This window comes from Rhinolophus sinicus, chromosome 3, assembly GCF_057876585.1.
Source record: "Rhinolophus sinicus isolate RSI-liver-muscle chromosome 3, RSI-T2T, whole genome shotgun sequence".
Lineage (NCBI taxonomy): Eukaryota > Metazoa > Chordata > Mammalia > Chiroptera > Rhinolophidae > Rhinolophus > Rhinolophus sinicus.
The window spans coordinates 102,093,000-102,112,489 of NC_142503.1; the positions used below are offsets into that span (position 1 = coordinate 102,093,000).

Genomic DNA, 19,490 nt, shown 5'->3' on the forward strand with positions numbered 1-19,490 from the left:
GTGGCGATGGGGTAGTTCCTTCATCTCCGGTGAACCGTGCGCAGCAGCAGCTCAGAGCCTCCTTCTCCTCTCCCTCCAGGGTCAACATCCTCTCTGAGGCATGAGATACTTATGTTGCCTCCTACCAGGGGACCCCCATCTCCATCCTGTCAGGCCTGGCTTTCTCCCCTCCTTGTACGGATGGCTTGAACAACACAGCAGGGAGAGGCAGCGGCGCCCCCAGGCAGTACCCTGTGGATGGGGCCCCAGGGCCAAGCCTGGGCTGCAGCAGGGCAGTGGGGGACGGCAGGCGGTGAGAGCCCCCCCCACGGCAGACACAGGACACTCGCTCGTGCAGCTGACACAAAGCGGCGGCCACCTCTCCCGGCCGTGCTCCCCACCCGCTCCACTCACAGGGCAAGCGCAGGCCCACTCACAGAGACAGGGGATGGACAGGATGGCACAGGGATGGGGGCGGGGGACAGGCAGGCTCGGCGGAGGAAGCGCCGAGGCCGGGCAGCGGTGTCCTATGGAGTGGTTTATTACGATTCCATCTGGAAGGCAGGCGGCAGCACACGAGCTCCAAGCCCCTGACACGTCCGCCTCGGGCGCATGCAAACAGTGCAACATGGTCAAGCGCAAACACGGGGCGACCGAGGCGACACGGAACACGGAATGGGGAACAAGGCTGGGCCCTGGTCCCTGGAGAGGGGCCTGGTCTCCCCAACCCTGCAGGGCAGGACAGGAAAAATAAGATTCGTACTTCTTGTAAAATGCCCATTTGCTGGGTACTTTCTTTCTCCTTATCTTGAAAAACAATAAAAAATAAACACACAGAAAAAAATCTCAAAAAAAGGAAAGGAATAAAACTCTAGGAAGGTGAGAGAGGGGAGGCCAGGAGAAACCCGGCTGTGGTGGGGCGTCTGCCTCCCGCTCCTCGGCCTCTTCCCTCCGCGGAGGGGCTCCCCACACCCCACAGGGGGGTCCATGAGAGAAGGTGCCAGGCCTAGGCGGAGTCCCTGGGGGCCAGAGGGGCGCAGACTGGGACACAGGAAAGAGGCCCACTGGGCTCAGTCAGGCTTGGGCCCAGCAAGTGGGGCATGAGGGCCAGTCTGTCCAGGTTCAGTCCCCACAGGCCCAGGGCCTGGGCAAGGCCTGCCGTCACAGGTGCAGCTCATGGCTTTTGATGTGCTCGAGCTGCTCGCGGAGCTGCAGGAAGGAGGGCCGCGCGGTGGCATCCAGCTGCCAGCAGTTCTTCATGACCTCGTAGACTGCAGGCGGGCAGCCGTCGGGGGCATCCATCTTGTAGCCCTTCTCCACCCGAGGGACGACATCCTTCAGGGGCTGCGGGCAGGCGGGGTATGAGTCTGTGCGGGGCCCAATCCCTGGAGCGGACCCCTACTCAGCATCCCTCTTCCGGGGTCCCCTTCAGCTCTGCCTCAGAGAGAGGCCCTGGAGGCCCCCATACCCTGCCAACCACTCCCTCATCCCCAGCCACGCCCCAGCACCCACACTCACAATTCTTGGATAAGGCACTCGCCCAAAGGAGTAGATTTCCCAGAGGAGGATTCCGAAACTCCACACGTCAGACTTGGTGGAGAATTTCTGCCAGGTGGATGGGCAAAGCAGTGTCAGATCCTGGGCATTTGGGGGTGGGGTGACCCGGGACCCCTGTCCACCACTGCGCAGGCTGGGGGAGCCCACCCACCTTCTCTCTCAGGGCCTCGGGGGCTGTCCACTTGACAGGCAGCTTGCCCGTGTCCTGGGTGCTGGAAGCCTCCTTGGTGAGGCCGAAGTCGCTGACCTTCGCCACGTTGTCCTCGGACACCAGCACGTTGCGGGCAGCCAGGTCCCGGTGGACAAAGTTGTTGCCCTCCAGGTATTCCATCGCCTCGCAGACGTCTCTGGGGGCGAGCCAGCCACAGGTCCCCTCAGATGGGGCTCCTATAGCAGGGTGGGCCCCCTCCCCCAGGGGCTGCTTCACTCACAGTGAGAACTTGAGGAGACAGTCTCCGCCCAGCACCGACCGACCCCGTGACCGCAGGTAGTCCACCAGGCTCCCCTGGGGCAGGAGACAGACCCACCGGCCCACAGGTCAGACTTGCCCTCCAGCCCTCAGGAGCAGCGGGCCTGGGGCTGGGGAAAGGGTGACACCCTGGGAGGTGTGAGGAAAGGGGCAGAGCACGGGAGGAGCTGGCACGAATATCAAAGTCTTATGCTGGACACTGTGCTCAGCCATTATCTCTTAATTCTCATCAATCTCCAAGGTAAACTTTGTTAGTATCTCCATTTCACAGATGAAGAAACTGAGGCTTAGAGGTGACACAACTTGTCCAAGGTCATAGTGAATAAGTGATGAGCCAGGACAAAAGCTGAGCCCTGGAGACAAATATCAGTTGGAGGGAGGGGACTGAGAGCAGGGTCCCAGGGTGTGTGTGTGGGGGGGCCTGGGGCAGTCGTGTTTCACTCCAGTGTGGGGGATGGGGCACGGGGCAGGCACGCACCTTGCCCATGTACTCGGTTACGATGTAGAGCCCGCCCTTCTCCTCCACAATCACGCCCAATAGCTGTACCAGGTTGCTATGCCGAAGTTGCCTGGGGCAGGATGGGATGGTCAGAGGCTGCCCAGCCTCTTCATCCCCTCCCTGCGCCAGGGGACCTCCCCACCCACCCCGGCCCAACTCACGTCATGACCGATGCTTCAGCCAGGAAGGCCTGGGCAGTGGCGTCGTTCTTAATGCACTTGACAGCGACTTTGTTCCCTCGGTAATCGCCCAGCATCACATCTGGAAAGAAAGAGTTGGGGGTTGTTCCCGGACTCCCCACAGTTCCTGGGACCCTCGAAGGGCTCCCAGCCCCTCCTGCTCACCTCCAAACTCCCCCTTCCCAATAGTCTGCAGCAGCTTCAGGTCCTTCATATTCAGCGCCCAGCCACCTGGGAGACGGGGAGGGGTGCAGTGAGCGGTGCTGAGGCTGGAGCAGAGTCACAGCAGGGCTCACCTCGGCTGACTGGCCTGTCATGTGTGCAGACCCTTGCAGGTCTCCAGAGCCTCTGGGATGGGGCAATGCCAAGAAGCCTGGGTAGCAGGAGGTGGGCAGGCAAGTGAAGACTGGGGATGGGGTGCCACTCACTGCGGAAGAACTCATCCTGGGCTGCCACTGTGCCCTCCATGACCTTTGGCTTGATGAGTCGAGTGCAGAGGCCATCAGCATCCGAGGTGTAGTGCTGCAGGGGACAGGGCAGGCTCACCAGCCGTTCACACGCACTGCCCAGGTCTGACCACCAGAGGGTGGCAGAGGCTCTCCCCACCCAGCCCTGAGTCCTTTGGGTGAGGGGTGGTCCCTATTTCTGGCAGGGCTGGGGTTAGGGAGGCCAGAGCCTCACACACCTGGCCCACTGCCCACGGCACCCCATACCTAGGTGCTGGACAGACCCGCCATTGTTGCTACCAGCATTCCCAGGCAGAGGGCAAGCCCTGACTCAAGCCAGACACCAGCTGTGCCCAGGACCACCCCTTGCCAGAGGCCAAGCTGGGTTGCAGGGGGAGGGAGCTGAGAGTGGGTGTGGAAAGCATGTGGGAGGCTGCCTGGGGCTACCGGATGCCAGGTGTGGCCTGGCAAGGCCTGGCAGAGCTGGCCTCAAGAGCTGCAGGGCATTAGGGTACGTCCATGCGGGAGCCGGCGCCCGGGGACTCTGGCCATCCAGGTGCAGCTCACGAGGACATGCTTATGTACACGCACTTGTGCAGGCAGTTCTGTGAGTGGCTTGAGGGAAGCTGGTTCTGAGATAAGACAGACTCAAATTCAAGTCCTAGCACCTCAAATTTATAGCTGCGTGGCCTCAGGTGGGGTGCCTTAACGGCTCTGACCCTTCATTTCCTGAAATGGGTAGTGCCCCCCTCTCTGTGAGGGCAGTGTGGGGCCAGAGACCCACCCCGGCACATAGCAGGCCCCCATGGAGGACGAGGACTCTCCCCGTCACCCGCCAGAGCGGTGGCGGCTGCTCACCTCCACCAGCTGCATGAGGTTCTCGAAGTACACCTCCTCGTCGATGCTGAGCTTGCTGGCGTGGTACATGATGCGGTAATGCTCCACCTTCCCGTCGCAGCTCACGCACAGCGTGTAGTCGCCGGGGTAGTTGGTGCTCTCCCGCACCAGGAACAGGCCCGTCTCCGGCGGGCACAGGAGCCGCTCCGCCTGCTCCCGCGTGATCTTACCATGGAACCAGCTGGGGGACGTCGGGCCAGGGGTCACAGCAGCCCAAGGCTACAGAGCCTAGTGACCCCAGCAGCCCCACTGCGTCTGCCAGGCTCCACTTTCGGGAGGCCCTCCCCCTGGGGCCACCCTTCCCTCTTCAGTCCTAGCCCCATCCACCCCCAAGGTCCAGCACCCACACCCTTCTCCTCATGGCAAGAAGCCCTCAGGATGTCCCAGCTCTTTCCTCGGGCCTCCCTGCTTTCCTGCCTCTCTTCTGGGGGAACCGGGCCTCCGTGTCCTCCCTCCTTCCCCGCCTGGAAGAGGACGTTCCGCAGTGGTACGCACGGCATGAGGCTGAGTTTGGTGCCGGCCTTCACGCCCTCCCGCTTCTGGACGTAGTTGGCTGGGATGATGCCCTCACGGCCCACCTTATTCTTGGCTTTGTACCAGTTTGGGTCCTGGGGAGAGGGCAGCTCAGACATGCGCTCAGGCCCATGCTTCCCTGCAGGGGAACCAGGACCCAGAGGTGGGAGGCCAGGTGGGGTGGGTGTGTGAGGTGCGTTACCTTGGTGACAGCCACAATGGTGAGCACGTCGCCCTTGCAGAAAGGAAGGTCCTGCTCGGCTGTGCCGAGGAAGTTGTACTTGGCAATACATTCTGTACCGGACGGCCAGGCGGCCTGCAGGGCAGCAGACAAGTGGGCGGATGCAGCCGGGCCTCTCCACCCACCTGCCCACACCTCCGAGGCCACAGACCTTGGCTGGCGCCCCCTCCCACAAGAACTCTGGGTCCCCTCCAGCTGAGATTCCCCCGCTGCTCCCATCTCGAGGGTCCTGTGTCTGAGTGCACCCTGGAATTCTACTTTGTTGAAAGCCAGGGCTGGGACAGAGGGCTGGGAACAAATCGATCTGAACCCTCATTCTCTCTTCTGCTCAGCACCCCCATGGGGGTGGTAGGGACGCTCACTGGCCTAGACCCCGCCCCCGTGGTACCTGTATTGCTGACATCTTCTCAGAAGACCTGGCGTCCCGTGTCACAGGAAGGCTGCGCTGTCACTTGGTACCATGGGAGCTGTGGGAAGAAAAGCACGATTGAGGAGGGAGGGGTGTAAGGAGATGGCTCCCTGTCCCAAGTCACTGAGATCCCAGTCCTTCCCCACAGCAATATGTCCTGGTGCCACCGGTGCCCAGGGCTGGGACTGGGGGCAAGGGTCGTCCTCCCCAGTCCTCCCCCAGCAGGCTGAGGGCCCTGAAGCAGGGAGGGGGCTGGAGCATGAGGGCCGAGGACCACTGGGGACAGAGGGGGCCACCAACCCTCAGCCCATGGGGGGGTCTTACTGCCCGACAGAGTGGCTAACAGGCCAAGAAGGTTTGGGGGCTGGGGATCACCAGTGCCACCTGCCCCATCCTCCCCCAGCCCCGATGCTAGCTAACTGGTCTGTGGGGGAAGGGGGCCCAGGGCAGTTCTGTGAACCTGAGGAAGGTGCTGTGTGACTTGAGAAAGCCACCTGTCCTCTGTGGGCCCCTTCGCCTATGAAAACTTGCCCAGGCAGTATCTCTAAAGCCAAGGTACACCAACCCCATGGCCTGGTTACCCAACTGTGTGCACACCCAAGGGAGAACAGGACAGGTGTCCACTGCAGCACGATTTATTACAAACCTCAAACTGGGAACTGCCCAAATGCCCACCAAGAGTCAGATGGATAAAGTGTGGGATGCCCATGGAACAGTGGACTGCAGCAAACATCAAGCTACAGGTATGAGACCACACCAATGAACGTGCAGACATGTCACCCAAGAAGCCAGACACAGACAAGCACATGCCATGTAGTTCCATTCGTATAAAGTTCAAAATCGGGCCAAATCCACGATGGTGACTGCTCTTGGGAGGGGGCAGTGACTGGAAGGGACGTGGGGGGGTGGGCGGCTCAGGGTGCTGGTTATGCGATTGTCTGGTCCAGTGGGGGGAGGTTCACTGTTGTTCACAGAGCTGTACCTTGTTGATCAGTGTACTTCTTGGTGCGTATGTTTTCTTCAAAGGTTGACTCCTCTGAAGAGCCACCCGAGCCAACCCCACCCCTACAAGCACCAAGCCAACCCATTGGCACACATGTGCTTGTACCTGTCTGAGGAAGCAGGGGCTGGGGCTACTGTTCTCTTTTACAGATGAGGAAACTGAGGCTTAGACTAGGTCAGTGACTCCCCACACTCACAAACATGACCTACCCCAGGCCAGGTAGTGGGGGAAGGCCTCTGAGTGGAAGTGGCTGGGGGTGTGAGGTGAGCAAGGGCTGCAGAGCTTTTGACGGATGCCTGCAGGAGAGAGTGCTGGGGCTGAGCCCTGAGCTGCAGAGGGCACCCCAGGTTAGTGTGACAGCCTGAGCAAAGGTGCTGGGGGAGAGACAGGTACAGCCATGCGAAGCTGGCCTAGCTGGCAGCCCTGGTGAGGGAAACTGGGAGACAGACCCTGACCATCTGAGCAGCTACCAGTCTGCTGTGGGCACTGCTCGGAGTGGGCCTGGCATAGGGGCATCAAATGCCAATCTGAGGGACCAGAGTTTGCTTCTGATGGCCAGGGGCCTGGGGGTCTCAGCAGCAGAGCATGTGGTCTTGGAAAGAAGGAGCCAGAGAACAGACCTGTGAGAAGCAGCACCGCTTCCGGGCCACACTCCTGGTTCTAGAGTCAGGTAGAGTATGCAACCTCTGCTGAGTATGCAACTAGGGTGAATGACTCAACCCTTCTGAGCCGCAGAGCCCTTACCCTGAAAGGTGGGGACAGGGATCCCCTGCAAGCAGGCTGTGGAGGGAGTGGAATGAGGCCCAGAATTACCTGGCACAGGGCCTGGCATAAACCTCACCCAATGCCCCAAAAGCCAGCCGGTCAACCTCTGCCATCTGACAGGGAGACTGAGGCCCAAGGGGGATGAGCCTTGCCCCCCCAACCATCATACACATGCACGACTGAGCTATCTGGAGTACAGCAACCACCCCCTGGGCTCCTGTGGTCTACATGCTGTGCGAGCTATAAGCTCCTTACCCCCATTTTATGGAAGCAGAAACTGAGGCTCTCAAGGTTGAATGATTTTCCTGAAGCCACACAGCTAGTTAGGGGTGACAGCCCAGACCTTGAATTGGGGCCCCCAGTCTTCAGGCCCTTCTGAATAGAGGCTCTGCTAGCTCTCCATAGCCTCACACCTCCTCTTCCCCCCATAACTCGAAGCCACTGCAGGAGGGCGTGGAGGCTGTGGCACCATTAGTCACCCTCCCAGCTGTCAGTTTGCAAACACTCCTTTCCTGGCCTGCAGCAGCTGCCGCCGCCTCCCCACTGACTTGATGATAATAATAAAAATAATAACAGGCCCTGTTTTCTGAGCACTTACTCTGTGCCAGGCCTTGTCTTTGGCAGGTTATGGCTCATCAAGTCCTCTAACAACTGAGAGAGAGGCAACTGTTATCCCCATTTTACAGATGGGGACCCTGAGCAAGGCCAGGAGGCAAGGTGGCCTTGCCTGAGCTCACACCTCAAGTGAGAATCCTTGCCCGCAGACAGCTGAGCTCTCAGGCCAGTCCCCCGCCCCGTGCCTCCCTGCCTCCTCTACCCACACCATGCCAGCACCACACTGGCCTAGGAGAGCATGCGCACTGGAGCAGAGAAGCAAGCAGTGCTGAGAGGAGGGGCAAGCCCAGGCGGCAGTGGTCAGCACGGGCTTCCTGCAGGGGTTGGGCTTGGATGACAAGATCTGGAGAGAAGAGGGAAGAGCTAACCTCTCCCCTTTGCTCTGCTGGCTGCGGCCTGGGGACCCAGTATCCCCATCTGCACAATGGGTTGGTGGTAACTCTGCAGCTCCAGGGCTAGTGTAAGGGCTGGATTGCCGCCTCTCAGTACCAGGAACAAGACCTGCCTTGACACAGAATCCCTGCCTGCAGGAGCTCTGGACTCTGACGGCTCCTCCCTGGCGTAGCCAGGAGGGCTCAGCAGCCTCCCAGTTTGGGATCCCTCCTTAAGGCCCTGAGGGTCCAGCTGGGCCACCCCCTCCAGGTCAGGGACTAAGAGCCAGAGAGGCTGTCCTGGGTCAGGCACGGGGGACCCTTCCCGGGTGGTGCGAACCTGGCTTCAGGCCACTGTGGAGGCAGCAGGAACACTGGCCTGGAAGTCGGGGCTCTGAGTCCTGTTCCTCGCTCTGCCACCAATTTTGCTGTGTGACCTTGGGAAAGTCACTTGACCTTTCTGAGACTTGCTGGTGCTCCAGCAGCTCAGCTACACCTGTTTCCCACCTGCTGTTCTCACATCAGCGTTGGCATTTCCTTCCCACTCCCTCCCCTTGCTCTACCCAGGGAACTTCCACTCAGCCTTCAGGGCACAACGGAAGCAATGCTTCTGCTGCACATGTGTCTAAAAAAAATGTGGTGGGACAGTCCCTGCAGCACTGTTTGTAGTAGCAAGAGATAGGGAGACAATCCTTATGCCCGTTAATAAGGGACCAAGTAAATAAATGACCAACTACCCCTAAAAGAGAACACCAGACTCCAGATGTGACGGGACACAACAGCTCTAGCTGACGGGACACAACACGCTTCATGACAGAGTAAGGAGAAATGGCAAAAGCGGGCCCAAGTCATCGAAGGAGAAGCTGCTGGACCACCCGACCGATGAACCAGAAAGAGGAAAGACACCTTCACAATAGGGAGGCCTGGCAGACCCCTCGTTAACCAAATGCTTACATGAAGCATCACCAACAATGAGAGAAGCGACACTGCCTGCCTCCTGTGCCGGCCGGCGCACCGAGGAGGACACAGCTTCCACGGCGGTATTCTGCCGAGCTGTCTCACCTGACTCCCACCAGGAAGATGCAACCCGGCCCGAACGACTGGCCTGGACTCCTACAGCCCGTCATGAATGACAAAACAAACAAAGGCCGCGGCATATTCTAGATTAAATAAGACACCAAAGGAAGGCCCACAACAACATGACAAATACGCAGGTGAAGGATGTGTCATCCTTGTTGTGGGAACTGTTCTGCGACATGTACACGTATCAAGTCATTACATTGCACACTTTAAACTTACACCGTGTTATATCAACTATATTTCAATAAAGCTGGAAAAAAGAAAACATGACAATAAGATTCAATGAGTCATTCTGAATCGGATTCTGCTTCAGAGGCAAAAAATAGCTATAAGAATCATTTGGGGACAACTGGGAAAAGGGAATGTTAGATAATATTAAGTGTGACCACGGTATTGTGATTATGGAAACGACCATGCTCAACTACTTGACAGTGAAAGCTGTGATGTCTACAACTAACACTCAAACAAATCAGCAAAACAACACATGTACACACAGGTCTATGCATCCAAAAGAACAGGTAAAGCAAAGGGGGCAAAATGTTCAGAACTGGCGAATCTGGGTAAAGGGTATATGGGTATTCATTATACTATTATTTCAGCTTTTTGGTAGGTCTGAAACACTCCAAGGGCTGTAAGAAAGAGCAAGTATACGGTCTACCCCAAACTGTGTTTTTAAGGGGACATACAATTCACCCGCAAATTCAGCTATGCGCAGGTTACCTTTGAAAGACAGAGGAAACTGATGACCAAGTCTGCCTCTGGGATGAGAAGGGGGTGCATCGAATTCAAGGGAAATTTCCTTTCCACTGTGTATTTTGTCCTTTTTGACTTTTTTTTTTTTAACTCTATGCATCTCCCCTAAAAAAAATACTGAAAATCCATAACTTTTGGAAAGCCACTTGTACCAGGAGCTTCCCGTGGTCCCCCAGCTGTGCTGGCTGTCCCGGCCGTCACAGCCTCTCACACATGCCCACGCTCCACCCAGCAAGAACAGCGCTGGTCCTGGCCTGGGAGCTGTGCAGGGGAGGAGCTGGGGGCTCATGCATGTCCCCAGCATGTCCCCACATGGGCTGGGCCCACAGTGGCTGCTGGGTAAATGAGTGCTGAATGAATGAATGAACCAACAAACAAAAGGGGGAAGCTAGGCTGACTGCACCACATTGAGGTCCCATAACCAATGGGACTATATTTAACCCCAAAGGACAGCAGCTGTCACCCCACCCCCACAGGGCTAGGGGACGGGGAACCTTGGAACTTTGTGAAGTCAATGCTTCACTCTAACTTTCTGTCGCAAAGCCTGCTCCCAGCAGTCCTTGCGCCGGGGGCCCGGGAACAGGCTGGGCATTGTGCCCAAGCACTGAGGTCAGTGGCCACAGCCTCAGGCAGGCCTTTACTGGGAGCCTAGGCTGGCAGGGTGGAGCGGGGTGGGGGGAAGCCCAGAAACTCCAGCCCTGGTTTAGACCCCCACAGCCAAGCACACACTGAGGACCAGGGTAGGTCAAAGGGCTCCTGCCCTGACCTCTCACCAAAACGACTGCCTAATGGGGCGTGGGAGCCTTCAGTAACTGTTTACACCCGGCTAAAAATACCCACTGAAAGGGGAAGTGCACAAGAGACCTGGGGGAGTGCAGGGCCATGGCCCCCAGGGACTCTGGTTCTGCCACAGGACCCAGCTGGAGTCTGGGGGGCGGGGCACGGGCAGCCACTAGAGGCGCGAGGTCCACCTTACCTTCTCATTCTCTACACCAGTGTTCCAAGAGCCTCCCTTGGCACCCAGCCCCATATTTTGTGGGCAGGGATGGGAAAGAGGAGGAAAAGGCTCAGGGGGTCCTGTCCGTGGGGCCCCAAGAACTCCACTCGATGCCCCAACAAAATGCAGACCTGCTGCTGTCCTCCTGGCTACCAGACGGTCAGTCATGGCCAGGTGTGCTCAGTACGTCAACAGACAGGAGACAGGGCCACAGGGAGGGCTTCCAGGAAGAAGGGGCGGGGGCTGGGGGCACTGTGCGGGGCCATGCTAGGTCAGGCCAGGCTGAGGATTTCAAACTGGTGCACAGGGAGGTAATTAAGGCTGAGGAGGGCTCAGGGTGAGGGCCCAGGAGGCTCGGAAGCCGAGGGAGGTTTCCCAGGTCACAGGACAGGTACAAGCAGAACTGAGTCTCCAATTTGGGCAGCTCCCTCCGAAAGGGCAGTGCACCTGAGAAGGGCGAGGCGCTGTCAGCAGTCGGGCTGGTTCGGCAGCACTAACATCAGCCCCACCTCTGGTTCTGCAAAGGACACCCAGGCTGCAGGCACTAGACGCCCTGGCCACGCACCAGGCCGTGGGGGTGGAGGGTCCCCACTGACCTTGGCAGGTGGTCCCAGAGCCCTCACCACTGCGCAGATGTCTCAGGGTCGGGCAGCTGTCAAACTGGGCACGAGACCCTCGGAGACGCCTAAATTTCCCTGGGGATCAGGGGAGTGCTGGAATGATGGCCCCAATTTGGCTCCAGTGTGTGTTGCCTGGCCCCTTCCCCACCCTTGGCCCGTCCTCAGCCTTCAGCACCCCTGCCCTAAGGGGAGGGCCGAGTTTAATAGCTGAAAAATGTTAAAACGAAATTACAGCAACTCACTGGCTTTTTTTCCTGACCCCACTGGCTTGGTGGCACTGGAAATTCCGTGTAGCGGTGTGGGAGGGGTGGAGGCTGGAGAGGCCGCCAGTGGGAATCTCCTCCCCTGTGGGAGCCCCCTGCGGCTGGAGGCTGACACTCCTGGCCCAGAAAGGTTTCTAATTACCGCTCAGGAGCCTAATTACCTACATCACTGGGCAGTGGGGGCTGGGGCCTCCTCAGCGCCCCCCAAGCCTGACCCTGAGCAGCGGCTGTGGTGTTTGCATCTCCATTTGCCTACATTTACTTACAGCCTCTCCGCACTGACCTCCAACAAGCCCTTCACACCGTGCAGCTCCTTGCCCCTCCCCGACGTCTCCTAGTCAGGTTACAGGCGGGGAGACTGAGGCCCAGAGGCCCATGGGCTGTCTAGAACTTTGGTCCCAGATTCCTGGTCTCCCCATCTCAGAATGGGACTCCCAGAACACAGAGCTCGGAAGGGAAAGCGATGGGGGCCCAACACAGGACATCCAGCTTTGCTGCCACGTGAGGGAGGAGGAGGATAGCAACACCTCTCCCAGAGGGACGGGCTACAAAAAGGAAAGCACAGAATGAGAGCCTGCTGAGCCATCCTGCCTCAGTTACTTTATCCCCCAAACCCTGTCAGTTTCCCTGCTGATCTGTCTGACAGATGAGGAACCAGCTCTGAGCAGGGTCACCGGCTTCTAAGGGGTAAAACAGGGAGTTGAACTCAGAACTGTCTGAACGTGGTCAGGAGAAAAACCCCCAACCTTCCCGTGGGCAGGACAGATGACATTGTGAAAATGGACAGACAGGCGGCAGCCGGTCGGCTCAGCTGGTTAGAGCGCGAGCTCTGAACAGTGTTGCCGGTTCGATCCCCACATGGGCCAGTGAGTTGTGCCTCCTGCAACTAGATTGAAACTACTTGACTTGGAGCTGATGGGTCCCGGAAAAACACAAATAAATAAAAGTTTACAAAAAAAAAAAAGAAAAGAAAAAGGACAGATAGGGGAAGTCTGCCCAGAGTTTGGCCTTCCTGCTTTGGGAAACACAGGTTAGCTACATCTGCGCCCACTCCTGACTGCCATACTCGGTCTCACACAGAGAAGCCGCAGCCCTAGAGAGGGTAGAAGCTTCAAGCAACGACCTCTGCCCGCACCCTGCTTCTTCCGCAAATGCTTATTGATTTTCATGGCCCTTCCCTTCCAGGAAGCCCTCCTGGCTGCTCCAGCCTACGCAGATCCCCAGCTTCTGCGATCTGCGCTCCCACCAGCCCTGCCATGAAGTGGGAACCACAGGACTGCCCTAACTGACTCCTCTCTGAGTCTGATCTCCCCTACTGGCCAGCAGGGGAGCTCACAGGGTTCCTTCTTCATTCTCCCCTCCAGTCTCACTGCAGTGTGGACAACACAGGCCACAGATGCCCAGGTCTGGATGAGGACCAGGTGCTGGGCAGGGCTGAGAAGCAGCAGCCAGGGTGGGCAGGCGTCAGATGACACCAGGTTCTCACCCACCCACAAAGCTTCCACCTGTGCGGAGAGCAGGACAGGCAGAGGGGAGCACCCGGCAGCCTCTCTCCTACTTGCTCCTGCAACTTGGGCCCAGACCACGGAAGGGGTGGGGGCGGGGGAGGCGGAGGGAAGCTGCGGTTGGAGGCCCAGCCCCACCGAGGCGTATACAGCGAGTGTGTGATGAGAAGCTGCTCTCATCACAGTATCTCAAAACCAGGAAGAGAAACTGAGCAGGCAGAAAGGGTGAGATGGGCGGCATGGGGCCCTCAGGTCCCTGGGGGCCTACCAAGGAGAGCTCTCAGACAGTCACTGGATAGACCACTTTGTCCTTCTGGGCCTCAGTTTCCCCACGGGAAAAGTGGGATTCTCTCCCTGGTCCTGCCAACCTGCCCGACTGGTGCAGGCTGCATCATCCGAGGTCTCGCTGAGACCCCACAATTGGTGAAGCACTCCCAATACCCCAGTGGGCTTTGGCCTCTCCTGGAAGAAGGGGCTTGGCCCCCCGAAGCTAGTCCCGCCTTGCTCGCTTCTCCCCTCAGCCACGCAGGGAGCACACTAGCTCTTCCTTTACCAGCTCCTTATTTTTAGGTCTAAATTTGACTTTAATCATTACTTAGCAGATTCTATTTCCAGCCCTTGGATGAAGGGACCCAGAGGAGAGGAGAAAGGGAGGTAGTGCTCCTTGCCTAGTGGGGGGGTGGGGGTGGTGGCCTGCTCCTCCACCCATCCTGTCCCCAACCAAGGAGGGGAGGCACTGAGAAACATCCAAAGGGCTCACCCCAGCCAGGCCAGCATCTTGGAGAGGACCCCACCCTGTGACCTCATCCCAGCCCAAGCTGTGGGACAGGAGGGCAGCTGTAATACCCACTTCCCCTGCACCAGGCCAGAGGTCTGGCAGCCAGAGTTCGAGGTCATGCACTGAATAGGCCATCTAGGGCAGACCCTCTGCCTGGGGTAGTCCTGGGTCATCCCAGGGTCATCTGGGGCTATGGTCTCCTAGGCTCAGGGGTGCCATGCTGAGACTGGTTTCCTCCTCCCGTCCAAGGGGGTGGTCCCAGGAGGGCACTCCCAGTTCTCTGGTCTCCAGAGAAGCAGAACAAGAGGAAGCACGCAATGTCACGGGAACGCACACTCAGGTTAGATGGGGAACACCTACCAAGGAGGAGGACGCTGACACACAGGACTTCCCCAGGGATCTGTTGGCCACCTAGGTCCTCTTCAACTCCCAGCCGGGGGAGCCCTAATATCCCTGCCTGCCCCAGCTTCCTCCTTGCCCCGGGCCCTGGGAAAGGGTGCGGAGACAAGGCTGGCTGAGGGTCAGAATGCCTGGGTTCCCTGCCCAAGTCTCAGCTTTTCCAGGGAAAGTAGGCCTCTATCTCCACTGGGGAAATAAGGGGCCTGCCTAGGAAGTAGCCAAAGCTGGGGGACGGGAGAGAGCTGGGATCTCAGAGAAGAGGCCTTGTTCACTCAGCTCCGATGCTGGGAGAAGGATGGGTAAGGTCAGGTCCCAGAAACCGACCAGTAACCCATCTTCTCAGGGCCAGGCCATGATCTGGGCCAGCCAATCACAGGGTGACAGGAAGGCGGCAGGCACGAAGGCGGGACAGGCACCAGCCAGAGCAGTCCAGAGTCTCAGGGCCAGAGGGTTTTAGAAGGGCCCCGGGCCACAGAGCAACCCTTGGCTGGTGAGTCACCAGCCACCACTAGCCAGCATCTTCTCCACAGTCTGTGGTGGGCACTCCATCAACAATGCCCCCTCCCCCGCCCCGACAAAGTGCCTGTGACGGCCAGGGGCTGTGCCAGGCACTTTCTAGCACCTTGGTGCATTCATACTGCCCGCACATTCCCCTCTGGAGCAGGGACACTGTCCCTGGTGTGTACATCGAGGAACCCTGGCTCAAACGGTGACCTGTCCAAGGTCCCTCCTCCCAGGCCTAAGTGGCATAGCTGGGCCTGGAAACCAGGTTGGATGGGTGTCAAGTTGCCTGCTCTCTCCGATACTCCTGGCCGCTTTGCGGGCCTGTAGCAACCACCACCCCAACAACAGTCAGAAAACAATAGTGCATACGCTTAGTAAGAGGGTCTGGGTAGGGTTGCTGTGGCAGCTATTTGGAAAATTCTACAGCTTTCCCGAGGCAACATTACACAGACCATGTAGCAGCATGAGAAAATGCCCACAGACACAGTATTAAATGAAAAAAGTTGTCACGGCATGCACACTGAAATGACAATAGCGACGAAGGAAAAAAACCCAGGAAAGACTGGCAGGGAACTCCAAAATGCTAGTCACTGTGCCAGGGAAGAAACAGTGGGTGATTTTTGTTTTGTTTTCTACATTTCCTGTAGTGCTTTGTTACTTTCTAAATTAAGAAACTAATACATACATAATTTTCTCGTAATGAGCGCAGACTCACTTCCCTGGGCCCTGCCTGCCCCCAGCTCTGGCCCTGGTGTCTGGGACAGTTTCTACCATGGCAAAGCCCCTCAGACACGTGACGGTCTCTCCTTACTTTCTCTTTCCTGTACCAAATACCTCTGCTCTTTGGGGATTATGTGTCAAGGCTTTGAAATTCCTCAAAAGATGGAGGCCAGAACTGGACCCAGGCTGTCCTGCCCATTCAGGCCACCTGGCGGCTTGCTGGGGCAGCTAACTGTGGCTCCTGGGCCTCGGCCCCCGCCTGTACGCTCTGTAGTGTCTCAACGTCTTGGGGCCCAGTGTCCCCTGCAGTGGTGCTGGGGACTGTTTTCTGGTCCTTCCTTGCCCCCGATCCAACAAAGAGAAAAGCAGTCACTTCTGAGAGGGAGGAAGGCACCTAGCTCACCAGGTAGGAAAACACATCCCTGCACATGTGCCAGCCTGCAGCCAGACCCCTTTCTACAAAGGCCGCAAGACCCCGGCCACCCGGGTACAGCTCAACCATGTCAGGCCTCAGCCCCAACCCCAGGCTGGAAAGGAAGTTAGGGCTGGGTGAGGGGAGCCTCACAGGCCGACCTCATCTGGGTCCTCTCCACTGTGCACGTCAGGGAGACTGGAAAAAAACTTTTAATCAAGGGCAGAGCCTGAGCAGGGCCCCAGACATGGCTCGGCGTCCTCCAGGGAAACTCCCACCCTTCCAGGAACAAGAGGACCCTACCACACTCCCAGTCTCCCTCCTGCTGCCTTCACCCTGGGGTCCCATCAAGAAAGACGCTGAGATCCCCATGTGTGGGGAGCTTGGAACAGGCCCCTGGGTGTCCCCTGAAAATGCTCCTATGCCAAGGCTGTGGGATGCTCCCTGTGGAAACAGGGTTCTCACCTTCCCCATGTGGATCCCGTTCACGCTCTGAATCTGGCTGTTCCTATGCCATCTGGGCCAAAGGTGTGGGAGGGCAGGGTCACGACGGAATACCAGGCTATTTCAGCTCAGTTCCAGGGCCACACCAGACAGGTTCCCCCATATCCTCACCAGTGGGACCCAGCGTCAGGCACCAGGGGGTAACCCCAGGGGCAGTGCAGATGCCTGAGCCCATACCCAGGCAGAGCTGGGGCCGGAAGTCCTCTGCCTCCTCTACAGGCCTCTGTAGGGGAGCACATGCTCACCCCACAGGGTCCCTTGGGCCAGGATGGCGGCCTGTGTCCCTGGTGAGTGAAGGTGCTTGCCTGGCTGCCCTCCACCTACAGCAGTTCAGCTCTGTAGAGTGGGGGATGGACGGATAGTCAGCAAAGCTCTGCCAGAAGCCTGCGGGAGCAACTTCCCCCTCTGAGCCTCAGTTCCCTGGTCTACTAGGAGGGGAGAGGAAGGGAACCCCTAGTTAAGTTCCAAGGATCTGGTGGCTGGACACGCCCCTTCCTGATACCTGGCCTGGGCCCTGAGGAGCCTGGGAGAATGGGCTAACCAGGCTGCCAGGAGGTGGGGGCATGGTCCTAATGCCCAGTGTCACCTCTACCCAGGACAGAGGCCCTGCCCAGTTTCCCCACCCAAGGGTCAGAGGTTCCTTGGCTTAAGCCTGGTTTTCTGGGAGGCTGAGGGTGACAAGCTCAATCTCTGGGCCCTGGGATTCCTAGAGCAGGCAGGGCCTCTGTTGGGAAGCGAGGGAGGGGTCATAACCAGGCAGACCAGGGAACCTGCAGGGAGGCCCTGGGTATGGAATGACAAACTGCCCATTCTCCAGGGCTCTGGCCCAGGCTGACCCCTTCCCTCCCGGCTACAGCCAGACCCCACACGGGGGAAACAGGCGGAGAGACTCGGCTGGCCTGAGCAAAGTCTGTGGGGGCTCATAAGGCAGTACTTCCCTCCTGTGCTCCCCTCCCAGTCGGGCTGACAGTGACTCCCGGGAGAATTCGAAACCGGGAAGGAGGGGGTAAGGGAGGTGGGGGATGGGAGTGGACGCGACGGCAGCTGCAACAGCAGTAACAGAAGCGGGACGTGAGACCGCCACCCTCCTCCCTCGGGAAATACTCAAACGCACTCACCTTTCAGGGCACTGCGGTCCGGGCCACCTCGCTTTGGGCAGCATTAGCGGCCTGCGGGACGGTCCATGCCGCCAGGGGAGAGGGGAGGGGCGCAGGGGTCCCCGGAGGATGCGGTACAAAGAGGTAGGGGTGCGAAGAGAGGGTAAGGAGGGACGGCCAGACGGACGCAGGGGGCAGCCGCGCGGCCAGGGTCGGGGAGGGAAGAAAGGCGGGGGAAGGAGGGCGAGAGGGAACCGGGGGAGGAAACAATGTAGCCGGCGCGGCCCCGGCAGAGTTCCGTTTCCGAACGCCGCCACCAAGGTTTGATTTTGGAACGTCGCGCCGGCTGCCGGGGGCCGCCCAGGACGCGGGGGGCTCCCCGCGCTCCACGCCCCGGAGGCTCCGGCGGCCACAGGCTGGCTGGGGCGGGAGGGACCGCTGGCTGGAGGGACGGTCCCGACGGCGGCGAGGCCGGGTGGTCGCCCCACTCGGACCCCACCCCGGCAGGACCCCCGACAGGGTGCGGGGTGGGGCGGGAACGGGAGGGCGGTGGCGGGCTCGGCGGCGGCGGCCAAGCTCAGCTCGCCCGGGGCTCTGCTGGGAGGAAGCTCACAGGCCTGGCGAGAGGAAGCGCGGCCCGGATCCTCCGCCCGCGGCAGCGCGCCTGCGCGAGGGGGCCTGCCAGGCGTGCGGCGGGGCGTGGGCCAGTGGGGCGTGGGCCGGCGGGGGCGGCGCCCCCTGCCGGGCGCCGGGGGTACTACGGGGGGTGTGTCCGCGCCCACGCCCTGCCCCCACCTGCAGGCCTGCGATGGAGGCTCCCGAAGGTCCCGCGCAGTGGGCCGACCAGCCCGCCTTGGAGCCACCTGCAGTCTTCCCTGGGCGCAGCTTCTTCCCGGATGTAGAAGCGATTGAGGCCGGGCCTGGGCCCCTCTCCTTGAATCTGTTTGTGAAGAGTGGGCCTCACTCGCAGCAGGAAGCATTCATTCATTCATTTATTCTCAGATGATTAATAGCTCTGACGACGGGACAGGCCCGGTTCCGGACTCTACTAGTAGGACCACTACATTACTGTCAAGGTGTTCTCGGTACTACTGACCAGCCAACAGACAAGCTCAAAGAAATAACTGATAATGGTGTACAAGGTCCACAGGAAGCAGAAAAGAAGGGGGAGACTAATGGGGAGATTTCATAGAGCTGGGACCCCAAGCAGAGGGAACAGCATGGACCACGGCAGGGAGAGATGAGAGAGCTTGATGGCTCTGGAACCTGGAAATAGCGCAGTATGACAGTGTAGGTCCAGGAGAGTGGTGGGAGATGAGGTCCCCGGAAGACCAGGGACTAGAGAGATCCAAAGAGCCTTGTGGGACTTTCTTAGACTTTGTTTTCAGCCTGGAGGCAATGGGGATGTTGTCAACAGCTACGTGACTTTGGGAAAGTTAATAAACTCTCTGGGCTTTAGTTTCCCCATTTGATAAAATGGGGGAAATAATAGCACCAACTTCTTAAGATTTTGTAGGACAGGAAATGAGTTAATACATTTAAAGTGCTTAGTGAGCAGGGGCTGGCACATGGTCAGCCTTCAGTTAAGTCTCGCGTGTTATATATCATTATTAACAAGGAGCAGGGAAGAGATATACTTTGAGCTACAGGAGCAGACAGTGGGTGTGGGTGGGGGGTTAGAGAGTGGGGGTCGGTGAGGGGAGAGACCAGAGACTCCAGTGCAGGCAGGACATGTGGAGGCGTTTCCCAGGGTTGTGTGGGCACAGAGGAGGGACGTTCTCCGGTAGGGGAAATGAGGTGTACTGACAAAGTCTTGAAATTCACAATAAGCGAGGGGCTGAGGGAGTGCGGTGGACAGTAAAGGGCCCTGTGGGAGAGTGAGCTGGGGAGACTGTGGCTGCAGATTGCAAAGAGC

At 58.8% G+C, this 19,490-nt stretch overlaps 1 protein-coding gene across 2 annotated transcripts; it reads right to left on the reverse strand.

Annotated features, from left to right (window-relative positions):
* Positions 1 to 497: 497 nt before the first annotated feature.
* Positions 498 to 18,229, reverse strand: CSK (C-terminal Src kinase). 2 transcript variants are annotated; one of them, XM_019750999.2, is made up of 13 exons: positions 17,597 to 18,229; positions 5,169 to 5,247; positions 4,742 to 4,855; positions 4,522 to 4,634; positions 3,988 to 4,207; positions 3,112 to 3,205; positions 2,849 to 2,914; positions 2,666 to 2,765; positions 2,484 to 2,574; positions 1,968 to 2,041; positions 1,688 to 1,883; positions 1,498 to 1,584; positions 498 to 1,323 (listed from the first exon to the last, which is right to left on the reverse strand). In XM_019750999.2, the coding sequence occupies exons 2-13, from the start codon at positions 5,181 to 5,183 to the stop codon at positions 1,141 to 1,143; spliced, it is 1,353 nt and encodes a 450-aa protein (XP_019606558.1). In that variant the 5' UTR covers positions 5,184 to 5,247; positions 17,597 to 18,229; the 3' UTR covers positions 498 to 1,140. The 2 variants fall into 2 exon arrangements, with proteins under 2 accessions (XP_019606558.1, XP_019606559.1); XM_019751000.2 differs by lacking the exon at positions 17,597 to 18,229 and adding an exon at positions 16,440 to 16,814.
* Between the last annotated feature and the right edge of the window lie 1,261 nt (positions 18,230 to 19,490).